The 13,046-nt window shown below is 38.1% G+C and overlaps 1 protein-coding gene across 1 annotated transcript in view; it reads right to left on the minus strand.

The window, feature by feature from the left end:
• The window catches only part of LOC117701816 (neprilysin), a 79,867-nt gene that overhangs the window by 44,142 nt on the left and 22,679 nt on the right, over positions 1–13,046 (minus strand). Inside the window, exons 3-7 of the mRNA XM_034493240.2 lie at positions 7,520–7,681; positions 6,552–6,632; positions 6,352–6,447; positions 6,130–6,248; positions 4,715–4,780 (exon numbers count right to left, since the gene is read on the minus strand). Coding sequence (XP_034349131.1) covers positions 4,715–4,780; positions 6,130–6,248; positions 6,352–6,447; positions 6,552–6,632; positions 7,520–7,681 — 524 coding nt within the window. The remainder of the gene's footprint in view (positions 1–4,714; positions 4,781–6,129; positions 6,249–6,351; positions 6,448–6,551; positions 6,633–7,519; positions 7,682–13,046) is intronic.

The raw sequence follows: 13,046 nt of genomic DNA on the forward strand, positions 1-13,046 counted from the left end.
AGGGAAAGCCATTTTACTGCTGTCCTTCACACTTCTCTATCACTATTAATGAATGACATCCAGATCCAGGAAAGAGAGGAAAGTTCTTCAGATTGGCTGACATCTGGGTACCCGGAGGGTGATCTCTGAAGATCAGCAGTTTCATATTCAGATATTCTGTTTGTGACACTCAGCTCTTATCAGTTGTCTGTATTTTCCATCCTTAGAAGAAAATCTACAAAATATAGACTAGGAAGTAACTGAGATGTCATATAACTGTCCTCTAGTTAGCTATTAAGACTGGGGAATATTGTGTTATGCAGGATGTTTACTGGTAAAATCTACAAAGTGTACCAAATAAGAAAGATGTGACATGAAGCGGGAAAGATGTTTCTCTTCTAAAGGGCTCAGAAGCATTCCATTAAGCATCATACAGCTGCTAGCACAGAGACTTGCTATCTACAGGGGGATTGCGCATGTAGAATAGCATACCTATTCCTAGGGACCAGAGATTAGACATAGCTGAACATAAAAACAACTCTGTGATAGAAACTCAGGACCAGAGAAGAGTCACCTTGACTCATGGAAGGGACTGAGGTTGTTGGGTTATCAGAAAGAACCTAAAGATTTATACAAGATTTTCAATGTTTTATGTATATGCTGGGAACAGGTTTCTCACAAACTGCTTTCAATCTCTAAAAATTCTCTTCTCGTATTTACTAAGTTGAAAATAAAACACCCTTTATGTTTTGTTAAATGCATATACCAGGACTGGATAAACCCTCTGGAGGTACTGTCTTCGTATCAGAAAGAAGAAGGTGAGATCCACAGTTCTTCTTGTACCATATGTATATCATCGCCAGTACACAGAGAAACTACATAAGCCATATGTATTAGCTGAGAAGCTTAAAGTACACACTGCAGCCATAATAAGTAGGCCATCTTGCAAGTTATCTTAGATCTACTTGCCCTCATCAGAGTCCACCATCCTCTTTCACATAAATGACCAAACGACCTCTTCTGAGCTCTTCTATATTACAGTCCACTGTACACACTGCAGGCAGAGAGATCTTTTTAAAAGCCAACTGGAATGGAATCTAAATGGCTCATCCACTCACCCGCTCATTATCACATCACCATTTTATTGGTATTATATTTCCTCAATTTACATTTTGTCTCTCCACTATTTCCCCTTACTCTTTTGTCTCTTTCATTCCTGAATTACTTGAGTTCAGTGACAGCACAAATGCTGTTGTCTCTGGTTTCCCACTGCCTAGAAGAACGGTCACACTGACATGAACTCAATGAATATTCATTAAATAAAAATACTGAAGTTATATTGAAGTATATTAAGAAGGTTTTAGTCATTTTTACTTGATCAGAACATCTCCAGACCATGGCAGGTTTTATTAGTTTGCACTTTGGGTGAGCAAACAAATAAAATCTGCTGTATGCTTAATCTCAGTTTGTTTGAGCTTACTCATCTTTATGACTACAAATCTCAGCCTGTGCTCTTTCCTGGAATTTAGTGAATCGGGGTAAGGAAATCTGCCTTTTCTCTGATTTAGATATGTGGGCCTTGAGTCATCACTCTCTGGATTAAGATTAAGATGAATTTGTGTCAGGAAAAGTATACAAGTATCATTCCGTAATAATTGATCAATAGATGTTAGACACTATAATAACAAAATATGATCATCTTAAGTGATGGAAAAGTTCAACATAATTAAATTTTTTTTCAAAAGCATAAATTCAAAAGCAACATGCTTCAGTACAATAAAGACCACGATAAAAAGTTGAATGTTTTCTCTCTGAGATCAGAAACAAGACATGGATGTCTGCTCAAGGTAGTTTTAAAAGTTTTAGCCAGAACGGTTAAGACAAGCACAAGATAGGGCCACCAGCCAGGCAGCATACATCAGCTGATATGAGGCCCCCAAACACATATACAGTAGATGATTGCTGGGTCTGGACTCAGTCAGAGAAGATGCACCTAACCCTTAAGAGATAGGAGTACCCAGGGAGTGGGGAAGTCTGGTGGGGTGGGGGTTGGGGGTGGGGTGGGGACATCCTTGTGGAGACCAATGGGGGAGGAGGTATGGGATGTGAGGCAGTCAGGGAGTGGATGGGAAGGGGGATAAAATCTGTACTGTAATAAATGATTAAATAAAATTTAAAAAAAGAGAAAGAAGAAAAGAAGAAGAAAAGAAAGAAAGAGAAAGAAAGAAAGAAAGAAAGAAAGAAAGAAAGAAAGAAAGAAAGCAAGCAAGCATATCCGTGTGGGAAAGGAAGTAGTGAGATTGTCTGTTTGCCAGTGGATATTCTCATGCATAGAAAGTACGGCTACAGCAACAGGGTCGTGGAACTCATGGCCTACATGGCCTCCAAAAAGTAAGAAACCCTGCACCACCCACCCCAGCAGGGACACTGAGAGAGAGCAAGAGAGAGGCCCTCGGTTGCTGAGGAGTCCCTGTCCCCAACACTGAGCATCTCCCTCACGATTTCCATCCCAGACCCCATAACAACAGGAGGGGCCTAGGGAGCCCTCTCTATTCTCTGAAATACCATCAATAAACGTTCACTGCACCCACAAAAAAAGAAAGTACTAAAGATGTCATCAAAAACAGTGTCAGAACTGAATAGAGTAAAAGGAAACCAGTACACAAAATTAGTAGCATTTACACAAACAAAATTTGAACTACCTGATTTAGAAATGAGCAAAACAATCCACTTTACAATAGAATGAAAAACAGGAGAAAATTCAGCTGACATTTTCTAATCTCCTTTATATTCAGTGGCAAAAACATGATGGGCTGGGCCATAGAATAAACCCTTTCTTAAAAAAAATATTAAGACCTATTAATTAAAAAATTAGAGGAAATTGTCTATCATTTTTTTGACCTTCTACCTAAGTATTGCACAACAAGCCAATTCTGACCTAGCAGACTAATGTGAATTCCAGAAAAGGCTCAGTCTAGGACAACAAAATTAAAAGCAGCTGAGATCCCAGAGAGTCCCTTATGTCCTATTTCACTTGGGCTGCTTGCTTTGAGCTTGGAAAGAGAGATAGAAATGTATGGTTTCTTGCCTCAGGTACTATAATTTTGATTGTGTTTGTTATTGTGGTTTAGACAAAACCCAGTCCAATACAAACTTTCATGCCTATAGAAGGAAACCAGAAAGCCTAAATCAATGAATCCTCTAGGAGCTTGATGGTGGCTACACATACCTGAAAAATTATGCTCTATCTCCGTGGAGTGACTAGAACAGCTCTAGCTGCACTGACTTTTGTAAATACCAACTTCAGTTTCTAATTCTACAGACCTAGCAAGAAATGTATATGACCAAATGGAGGTTCCAATTCTCTAACAGAACGGACAATTCAGAATTTCAAACTAAAAAAAGAAAAAATGCAGCTTAAGTAAAAATGCATCTGTATTAGATGCAAATCCCAAATAGCCAGTTTGTCATATTTTTTGACATTGTGAATAAAACAGAAAAAAATAACAAAATATACTCTCTTCTTAATAAAAATCTTATCAGAGGGAAAAAGGAAGAAATGTCACCGACTTGACTATTAGGTATAGATTGAGATCAGAAATGTTAAACTAATAAAAGCTATCTAAGAACTGAGGAGGGAACAGTAGTTTATAAGAGTAAAATTGTAAATATGAACAGCTCTTGAGATAAAAATTAAGACATGGTTCGACATTCCTTCCTCACTTTTAAGTCTGAAACAGGAAGCAGCTGGACACGTCTTAAAGTCAACAGTTGCAGCCCACACAGCCACTAGATCACTCAGCTATCCTACCTCCATTTGTCTGTACTATTAATTGTGGCCTTTAGTATTACAATGTAGGTACTTTTTCTTAATTTCTGTATAGTGTATCTATTCCAACAGATAGCTTATTTCATGTTATTTGAACATAACATGAATGCAAGACACAACCACTTTTTGAGCTAATAATTTTAGCTAAGAAATGATTCCAGTCATACTATCAAAATGTTACTCTTTAGAATCATGAAAAGCGTCCATACTTTTCTTCCGTTTTAAAAGATTTATGAGAAAAACATCTGTAGGACAAACGCCTTCCCTCTGATATCTAATCACACCTAACTAACTGTTACTAACCTAACACCCAACTGTTCATTTTGTCTGGTGTGGCTCCTTCTGTCACAGTCACATCAGCCTAAGGCAAGAAAGCTGGGGAGATAGTAGAACGATATCCAGGTCAACAGTAGCTATGTATAATGTGATTCCATGTTTTGCGTGATTTGGGAAGGAAGCAGATGCTCCTGTCAGCATAGTTGTCTTAAAGCAGAACCAGGAAGTGCTAGACGAGTACGTGTCATTGGACCTGCTCATCCCTAGTCATTACTGACAGTGTTCAGTGCTATGATCTATCGGACACTTTTTGCTTTCTTTAAATGATCCAATTTAGATGTGAGTGTAGACATTTGAAGGTGACGTTAAAAAAAAAATAGATCACGTGACTTAAAAACTAAGAATCAAAATTCACACGAGGAACTCCAAGCTTTCTTGTTTGATTTCTGGTAGTCGAGTTGCAATGTTCATTCTATCAAAGGAACTTCAGCACTGTTCTGTTTTAGTCTTTTCCTAGCAAAAAATTGTAAACTAGTTTTAAATTTGGCTCTGGTCCTTTTCATTAGTAAAGGTTTACACAGATCACTCTGTAGCTGTGTCTGATTCTTTTCTCCCCCTACATTTATTTACCTCTTTGTATATTCCAGTACACTCATAGTAGTCTCTGGAAGGGAGGCCAAGTCGAGGCTGGTCAAACTATAGAGAAAATATACATCAAGGAAAACAAATTACTCAACAAGTATAAAACATTTGGATAAAATAGACTAGGCCTGCTCTCCATGCTGTTTGTAAGGGGCAATAAGCAGAAATGAAGTAAACAACTAAGAAACGGTTTCTACAGCACTTGTAATTGATAACTACATGGGTAGTTAAATAAACCAGGGTCTTTCATTGTGGATATGTGAGTGAAACTAAAGAAAATTTGAATTAAAAATAAGCTGGGGATGATTTTTAATTCAGAACAGAAGATACAAGGAGGATCCTGGCCCAGAGAACTACCAAATTACACATTGACAGAACTTTTCAGCTTCTGGATATTCTAATATGGTCCCTTTCCGGCCATGTTTGCTTGTTCCACCCTTAACTGGGATACACTTTTACTGGTAGAAGTAGGTTATAACCTTCCAAGTTTATTTGGGTCTGTGGGGTTGGGGGCATAGAAGACCACTACAGTTTCTCTACAACCTATTTGTCAGTGTAAATCTTGCCACACATTTTGAGACTGTCTACCAAAGAGGCATGGAGAAGACTCCCCCAAAGATGTGTGTGTTTGAAGGGGTTTTAGCAGGAGCAGACATTAACTGGGTATGTAAGAGGAGACGCTCTGCTGTTCTGAGTATATACTCCTCTTTGGGCACCAACATTAAGTATAAATGGGCATGCTGATACCCTTGTAAGACTGCTTCCTATTCTGAATATATTAGAATGGTTGCAATAGTCAACTGTGGCACTCATAAATGAAGGTGGGAATCCATGAATTTTGAGAAGTCTAATCTAAACCAGAGGAAATACACACACACACACACACACACACACACACACACACACACACACACACACTTGTATAGAAAGAACAACAAGATATCTTCACACGAAGGGCCATTAAAAAAGATTGTACTTTATTTATCTTAACTAAAATTAAAAGCACAGGTAATATTTAGTGAGAACCAAAACTGTGTTTGAAACCCCCTTTATGGTTTTTATCTTAAATCAGTGAGGAGTTTTTGGTGTCCAGACCTACATTACTTTATGTCAACCAAAGGATAAAACATACAAAGAAACTGAAGGTTATTTTCATAATAAGAGGATCCTGGGAGCTGTCTGAAATACAGACAACAGACTGGGGTGGATGTCTAAAACATATAGCTAAGAAAATCCTTTCAACATGGAATCTTAGGGCTGAGAGCCAGGGCAGGGATTTATTACACCTTAGTTCATCCATTGAAAGGAAGAATTAGCATTACTCAAATATCAATGAAAATAATGCACATGGAAATTTCATTACAAGTTAGAGATAACATTGGCTGCCTGACACACACACTTACATGAATTATGTGCTGGGTAGAATTCTTATCATCAGTGCCAACAAAAAAATTAATGAGGACCTTTTTCCCATATTTAGAATTCAGTTGTGCAATAGATTTCTCAGCGGTCCAAGAAGTACCTAAAGGGACAGAAGTGAAGCATATTTTCTAAAGCTGTAATTTATTAGTAATACTATAAAGTGAAAATTATTAATTTTTAAAAAATGAAAGAAATTGCCTTACCATATGTTTGATCCCAATTTTCTGATGCTACTGGCCACCCATATATATCTGGTAACAGTTGGAGTAGAGGTTGTCCACCTCGGCTATCAATAGCAGCTTTTTGAGACAATGAAAATAAATTCAAAGTGAGGATATGAGTGGTCTATTCATATTTTGTTACCATTATATATACATATATATTACAAGCAGAAAACACTTACACTCATTTATACAAGATCTGTACAAGGTTTTTGCTTTCTGCACTGCTACTATGTCTTCAGTTTTGGGTTCTTGAAGGACATCTGAAATCAAGCATTCAGTAAAGCGAATCAACATAATGGTTGATTTTTAGCTGGCATTGACATTTCAACACAGCTCTAATTAAAAATGAATGTTTTTTTCCCTCTCCATTCCAAAATCTTGAGGAAAATCCAGCCATCATTCCTAGAACAGTAGTAGGGTTTACTCCTCTAGCTAAGCTACATGTAAGTCTTTCTGATGAACTGCTAGGTGCATGTGCATGTGTGTGTGTCTGCTTCTCAGCCACAGGTACCAGTTACTTTTTCTTGAAGTTAGATTAAAAACAACAACAACAACAACAAAATAGAAAGAAGGGATTTGGAAATTAGTCTGTATAATTCTCTTGATGACTAAAAGATAATTTTCCTTGTGTGAATGTGCTATGAATGATCCAAATGAATTTTTCTCCCTGTATAGGCATTAAAACATGGAAAAATTCCATTTTTTTCCTACAAAGCAACTTCTAAAACAGAAGAGAACTAGGGATAGATAGAGGTGAGTCCAAATATTCTCCACTTTTATGGAAGACAAGGTTTGGTGACATTTTTAGCAACTTTAACACAGCCTAGGTCTGAGGGGAGTCAGTAGAAATGACTCAGTAGCAACCATTAAACATTGCTGTCCTATAAAATGACACGAACACATCATCATTTGGGATGAAGAGCTTTAGATCTTGTGTATATAAAATTAAAGTAGGAATGTTAAGATGTGCCAACACATCCATTTTGGTGTCTATTACCCTCAGAGTAACTCAATAAAGGTCTGCAGATTCTGGAGGAAATTATCAACTCTAATCTTTTGCAAAATTTCTTGAAATGCTCAGCAGCTACATCTTTTAAAAAATGGATACAAAGGAAAAAATTAACTCACAGACACAGTCAACACTAACCTTTCAAAATGACTTCTAGTTCATCTCTTAAAATGTCAAAATTACTGTATCGGGAACTGGTCTCTGGAATGACATTGCGTTTCAACCAGCCTCCACAAGCATATTTGAAGAAGTCTGTACATGGCTCAGCAGAGGCATCCATATTCTGGATCAGACGAGCAGCTGCAAGACCAGAGAAAGGACCAAATGCAATGAAAGATGTATTGCTTAAGTAGGCTGGAAAGGGAAAGAGAGGCTCCTTCTTTGTGTCAGCTGGACAGATGCTCTCTTTTTTTGTATTTATATAATAGTCTATTCTGATAGCATCATGACTAAATCTGTCAGTAGTTCCTTTCCCCTTTACTATTTATTATGTTGGTTTCATTTTATGTCTGAGTAGCTTGAGTTCTCCATAGGATGGAGAACTCAATAAGTCCTCTCATTAATGTGTCTCCCTGCACCTGGCTCCCAATAAGTGAATTTCTTGCTATTTACTATTTCAAGAAAAAAAAAAAAAAAGAATTGTAGGCCTACTTTGTTGTGGCCATCTTGGCGTAGAGATAACATAATGTCATTTTTAACTCTGGAAATGTTTAGTTCACTGTTTGCTTTTCAGGGTGCTGTGACTTTCAAAATATTCCTGAAACTCCAAAAGATGCAAGTCTAAATGCTAATGGGTATTGATTGGCTCAGTAAGGATCTGAGGCCAGTTAGTAGTCTTTGTATTTTGCTTACAGTTCTCCAAATTCATATTACATTTTTATGTATTTATGTGTGTGTGTGTGTGTACACAGGTGGTCAGGTTTGTGGGCCAGAGCTTTTACCCACTGAGCTATCTCTGGAGTCTTACAAAATGTTATAATTAAAATTCATGCCCAATTGTATTTGTTTATGTAGAGTCTGTTATAATATTGGTTGTGAGCTTGTGAGAGTTATTGAAGTTCACTCTTACGTCTTTGAAAACTGTGGTGAAAGCATGGGGTATTTGCAGTTTGTAAGACATGTACTTTTAGATGCTATAACTGGGAAAATATGCATTTTTACATTCTGAAGACTCACGTAAGTCACAAGGCCCATTTACACCACACTTGGAGTAGAGCACGTGATCTCCTCCCCCTACATTCCTTCATGCTTTCTTTCCCAAGTAAGTCCAAGTAAGTTGGACTGTTTTGTGGTGTAAACAAAGGAGCAATTGAGAATTCATCTATATCAGCAGAGTATATGTACTCAAGTGAGCTTCTGAAAGTAGTTCCCTTTCTGAACCAGTTGATTAATTAATTAGTCAATTAATGAATAACTTCAAACAATCCCTGAGCTGTGTGGCTTTTTTGATCTTGGTACGGTAAATTAGTTTTGCAGCTCAGCTTCAATCCTCTAATTCTATCCACCTTTTGGATGTTTTCTTGTTGACATATAGTTCTTAAACCTCTTTGGAATTAACCCCAAATCAGTCATCTCCCACCTCCACACTATGCTATATAGGCTATATATTATATCCTATATATGCTATATATGATATATATGATAATTAGCACAGACCCTCAGGATTGAGTTCTTGGGTAAAGCCCTAATTCTTCCACTCATTTGCTAATTATAATTCCTTAGCCTGTTTACTGATACCTCTTGTCCATGCTTGTGTCTACCCAGTTTCCATCTTCCTTTTCTGCTGACTCATTCATTCCGCTTGCTCTCTTTTATACACAATGCTCATTTTTCAGATTACATCCCCTACAGGCTCTTTTGCACTAGCCACAACATTACTCAAAAAATGTCAGAGGCTTGTCATTTCTCAGGTTAAATGACAAACTCTTTAGCTTGGTCTCGAAGCATCCTCTTCCCATTAGCCTACCTAAATTTGTATTCTCCCCTGTTGCCCCAAGACACGTCTACTCAGTGTGCCGGAAGACTTTCATGTTTTATAGTGCAGAGCCTTTGCTTCTGACCTCCTCATTCCACATTTTGGGTTCCCCCTCTGTTTCTTCTCAGTTTCTACAACTCAAGGCTTAGAACCAGTTGCGTTTCTTTCCTAAGGTTTTGTGACATCAACCTATAAGGAAGATGTTTCTCTCTAAACTTCTCTGAGCTCACTGTCTCACTCAGCGTTTGGCGCTCACATGAAGCTTCTCTGAGTTTTTCATTGTGGACACTCTGTTGGCCCAAACATTTTATTGATGTCATTAATCTCTTTGTATGTCCATCAACTGACTCTTTTTAATGGGTTGCAATTATTTATTTGGTCTGAGTCCTCTTCTTTTCCCACAAGACATCTCAGTTCCTGTTTAACTGCCCCTATATCCATTATATCTGTTCCATTTCAACTCTTCATTCCATGGCAGGCCATGTTCTTTCTCCCAAGCCTTGGCTCGAGCCCCATCCATCATAATCCACCCTGTATTCAGTAAGCAGATTAATGCTCTCAAAACATTTCAGCTTCATGTTTTCCAGCCAAGGTTTCAATGCTGTCTTTTACATTCATTAAAAAAAAAAAAAAAAAAAACAAAAAAAACCAAAACAAGTACAACAACAAAAACTCACATGGATTCCGTAGCATATTTTACCCTGATGCAGCTCATGAAGCTTCTGTCTTTCTTTCCTAACATGAGTCACCTGGCCCAATCAAATCAGTTTCTGCTGTGAAGCAGCTCAGTTTTCTGCATCTGGAACTTTGACCTGGTTATTCCAGCCCTGTCTGCTGCTACTGTATCTTTTGCATTTTTTCACCCTTTGACATTCTAGGCATTTCAAAAGCCTAGTTCAAATCTTCCACCACCACAACAAACATCCATACAATCCCCAGGGTAGCTTATATGGAAACAAATTTTATTTCTCCCATGAAGGTAGTGTTCTCCTGGAGTCAAAACACTGCTCTCTCAAGACTCATCAGGAAGAATTCTAGTCTTAACACAGCAGGACAAGATAAGAAAAACCTTAAAATGGTAGAGAAGAAAAATATCATTTTTTTGTACTTTGAAGAAAATCGAGATATGATTATGATTACAGCAGAAAGTGAATCGACACCCCATATAAAAAGATTGTCATGTAGGTGAAAATCCCACAAATATGGATTCTGAACACAGTAACGGAAGATCTTGTAGAACTAAATGTGGCACAAGTTTTGGAGCTTTTTGTCTTTTAGAATTGAAAGTAGTTCTTGTAAAATCCACTGACATTTGGGGAAGAGTCCATTCTTCTCCCAGGGAAGTGGGTGGCTTCTGTGAAAATGATAGGACTGTACAGACTACTGAAAAGTTGTAAAAAAGTAATGAGGTTGCACAATGAACAGTGGGAGTAGTAGGTACAGTTTACTGCTTATTTGAAATCACAACATACTCCATCAAACACTTTGAATAAAAACAAGGGTGTTAGTTGAGATTCTGTTCTTGTGAGACCAAAAAACTCAGTCCTTGAGTGTATGTGAACTTCCCACCCAGCCCCATTAAGGTAAATCGATTAATATTCATTCTCAGGCCAGTGTGTTCTTTTCTCTCTCTCTCTCTCACTGTCTCTAATCCTACTGTCCACACTAGCCCAAAAAACAGCATTCAGAAACAAGCAGAGAGCTCAGAATAGGCAACAATGCTAGCTCCTTCCAGTGATACTTGGTAAATCCCATTGACCAGAGAACTCTCTGAGTATTCGTGCTCCCAGTCACTTCAAAGAAAGTTCTGTTCTGTCGAATATTTGGGGGCTATAGGCCAAGGCAAGTCACAGGCCAGCATTTTTAAGCTAAGTCTTTGATGAACCTCCTTTTAATCTCTTAACATAGGCCGGTTCTCATTTTGCACCTTATCCTCTGGACCTCGTCTGTCCTGACTTTTCTTTGAAGTCAGCAGTAGATATGTGGATAGAAGGGCCATAGAAAACATGTCCAGCTGTCAAACCGGGTGTAGTTGTCTTTCTTTTTGTGCTGTGGTTTGAATTGTTGTACATCCACAAACAGCCACACTCCTGCTCTTCAGAAGGTTTGTTACACATCAGTTTCTGACTTCTGGAGAAACAACTGTGTTTTAAAGTCAAACAAAATTATTTACCTTAATAAATAAGCATAAAACGGCAAATGTATTGATACAGAATGTTGTCTAGCTGGTGTAAAGTGGGGGAAAATACTACAATGTAAAAAGACCTGTGTAAAAGCCCAGAATGCCTAGGCGGATAGAAGCCATGGTACTTATTATAGCTATATCTACGAGGGGTGGTGGGTGGGGGTGTATGTTTAATTTTGTATTATTTGTTTATCTTTATTTCCCAATTTGTGTTAGATGAATACGCATTCGTTACCCTTGCAATAATGAAAAAGTTAATTTTTAAAATAGTCACATAAAGAAAGCAAAGTAATCTTCCATTAATAATGAGCTTATTTCTTATAAGTGACAATTCTGAATGTTCTGGGCTGATAAATGGCACACGATTTTTTTTTCTAACTAATCTTCTTGTAACATTCTCCCAACTTATTTGACTTGGGGAATTTAAAAACAAGCTCAGCTAGCATCTGGGAAGTCATTAATTACTGTATTCATTACCAAGGGTGTATTATACAGCATGGAGATGGAATATAAGCTAGGGAAATATTTTGGTCTTTAAGTCAGAAAGACTTGCTTTGAATTTGAAAGTTCTGTTGCTATTTAGTTGTAAATGATTAAGTAATTTTCATAACACCAGCAGCTAGTAGAGGAGTGGAGGTGAAAGAAGGAAAGGGAAAGGAGGAAAGAGAGTGGAAGGGGAGGGGGGAGGGAGATAGAGAGAGAGAGAAGAAGGAAGAGAGGAGAGAGAGGGAAGAGAGAGACAGAGAAAGAGAGAGAGAGACAGAGAGAGAGACAGAGAGACAGAGAGAGAGAGAGAGACAGACAGAGAGAGAGAGAGAGAGAGAGAGAGAGAGAGAGAGAGAGAGAGAGAGAGAGAGTTTGAACGAAGGCTTCCAATGGTATAAAAGGCTGGGGCTTGTGACTAGCAGACCCTCCCATCGCCTTCTCTTCTACTGCATTGCCTGATGTTTACTTTTATGCTTGCTCTGTCCTCCTCTTCTCTGTTCCATGTCATGCTCCAGTCACAGATTTGCGTGATTAAAAAAAAGGCAAAGTGTCAGGCTGGAGCATCCAGATGACGTAAGCATTTAGTGTAACTGGCAGCATGGAGTAAGCAGGAACAGGGTGAGGGCTAACTGAACACGTGGGAACAGAGAGCTTTCTGACCAATATTTAAAGCACACTGGATTAAGGAAACCCAGAGATCTCAACCCTGACTAAAAGTCATTTATACATACAGATTTGTAGGATCTATGGGATCAACTACTTCAAAGTTTTTTGTGGATGATTCTAGAACTTTTAAGACTTCTTTACTGGTTCTAATATGCAGCAGATAAAAGAGCAGAGAAACAGGGGCCAGAAGATTTACTATCAGAGAATAAAGATGTCTAGTATTTTCAAAACCAACAGTGTTTCCTCTGCAAATGTAAAAACACTCATATGTCAACATATACTACGTAGTAACTTCTGCTTCCTATGAGTTCCTAGGAACCTCACCTGTGTCTCATACCAAAGACCTCTCCCAC

The sequence above is a fragment of the Arvicanthis niloticus genome, unplaced genomic scaffold (genome assembly GCF_011762505.2).
Source record: "Arvicanthis niloticus isolate mArvNil1 unplaced genomic scaffold, mArvNil1.pat.X pat_scaffold_255_arrow_ctg1, whole genome shotgun sequence".
NCBI classification, from domain to species: domain Eukaryota; kingdom Metazoa; phylum Chordata; class Mammalia; order Rodentia; family Muridae; genus Arvicanthis; species Arvicanthis niloticus.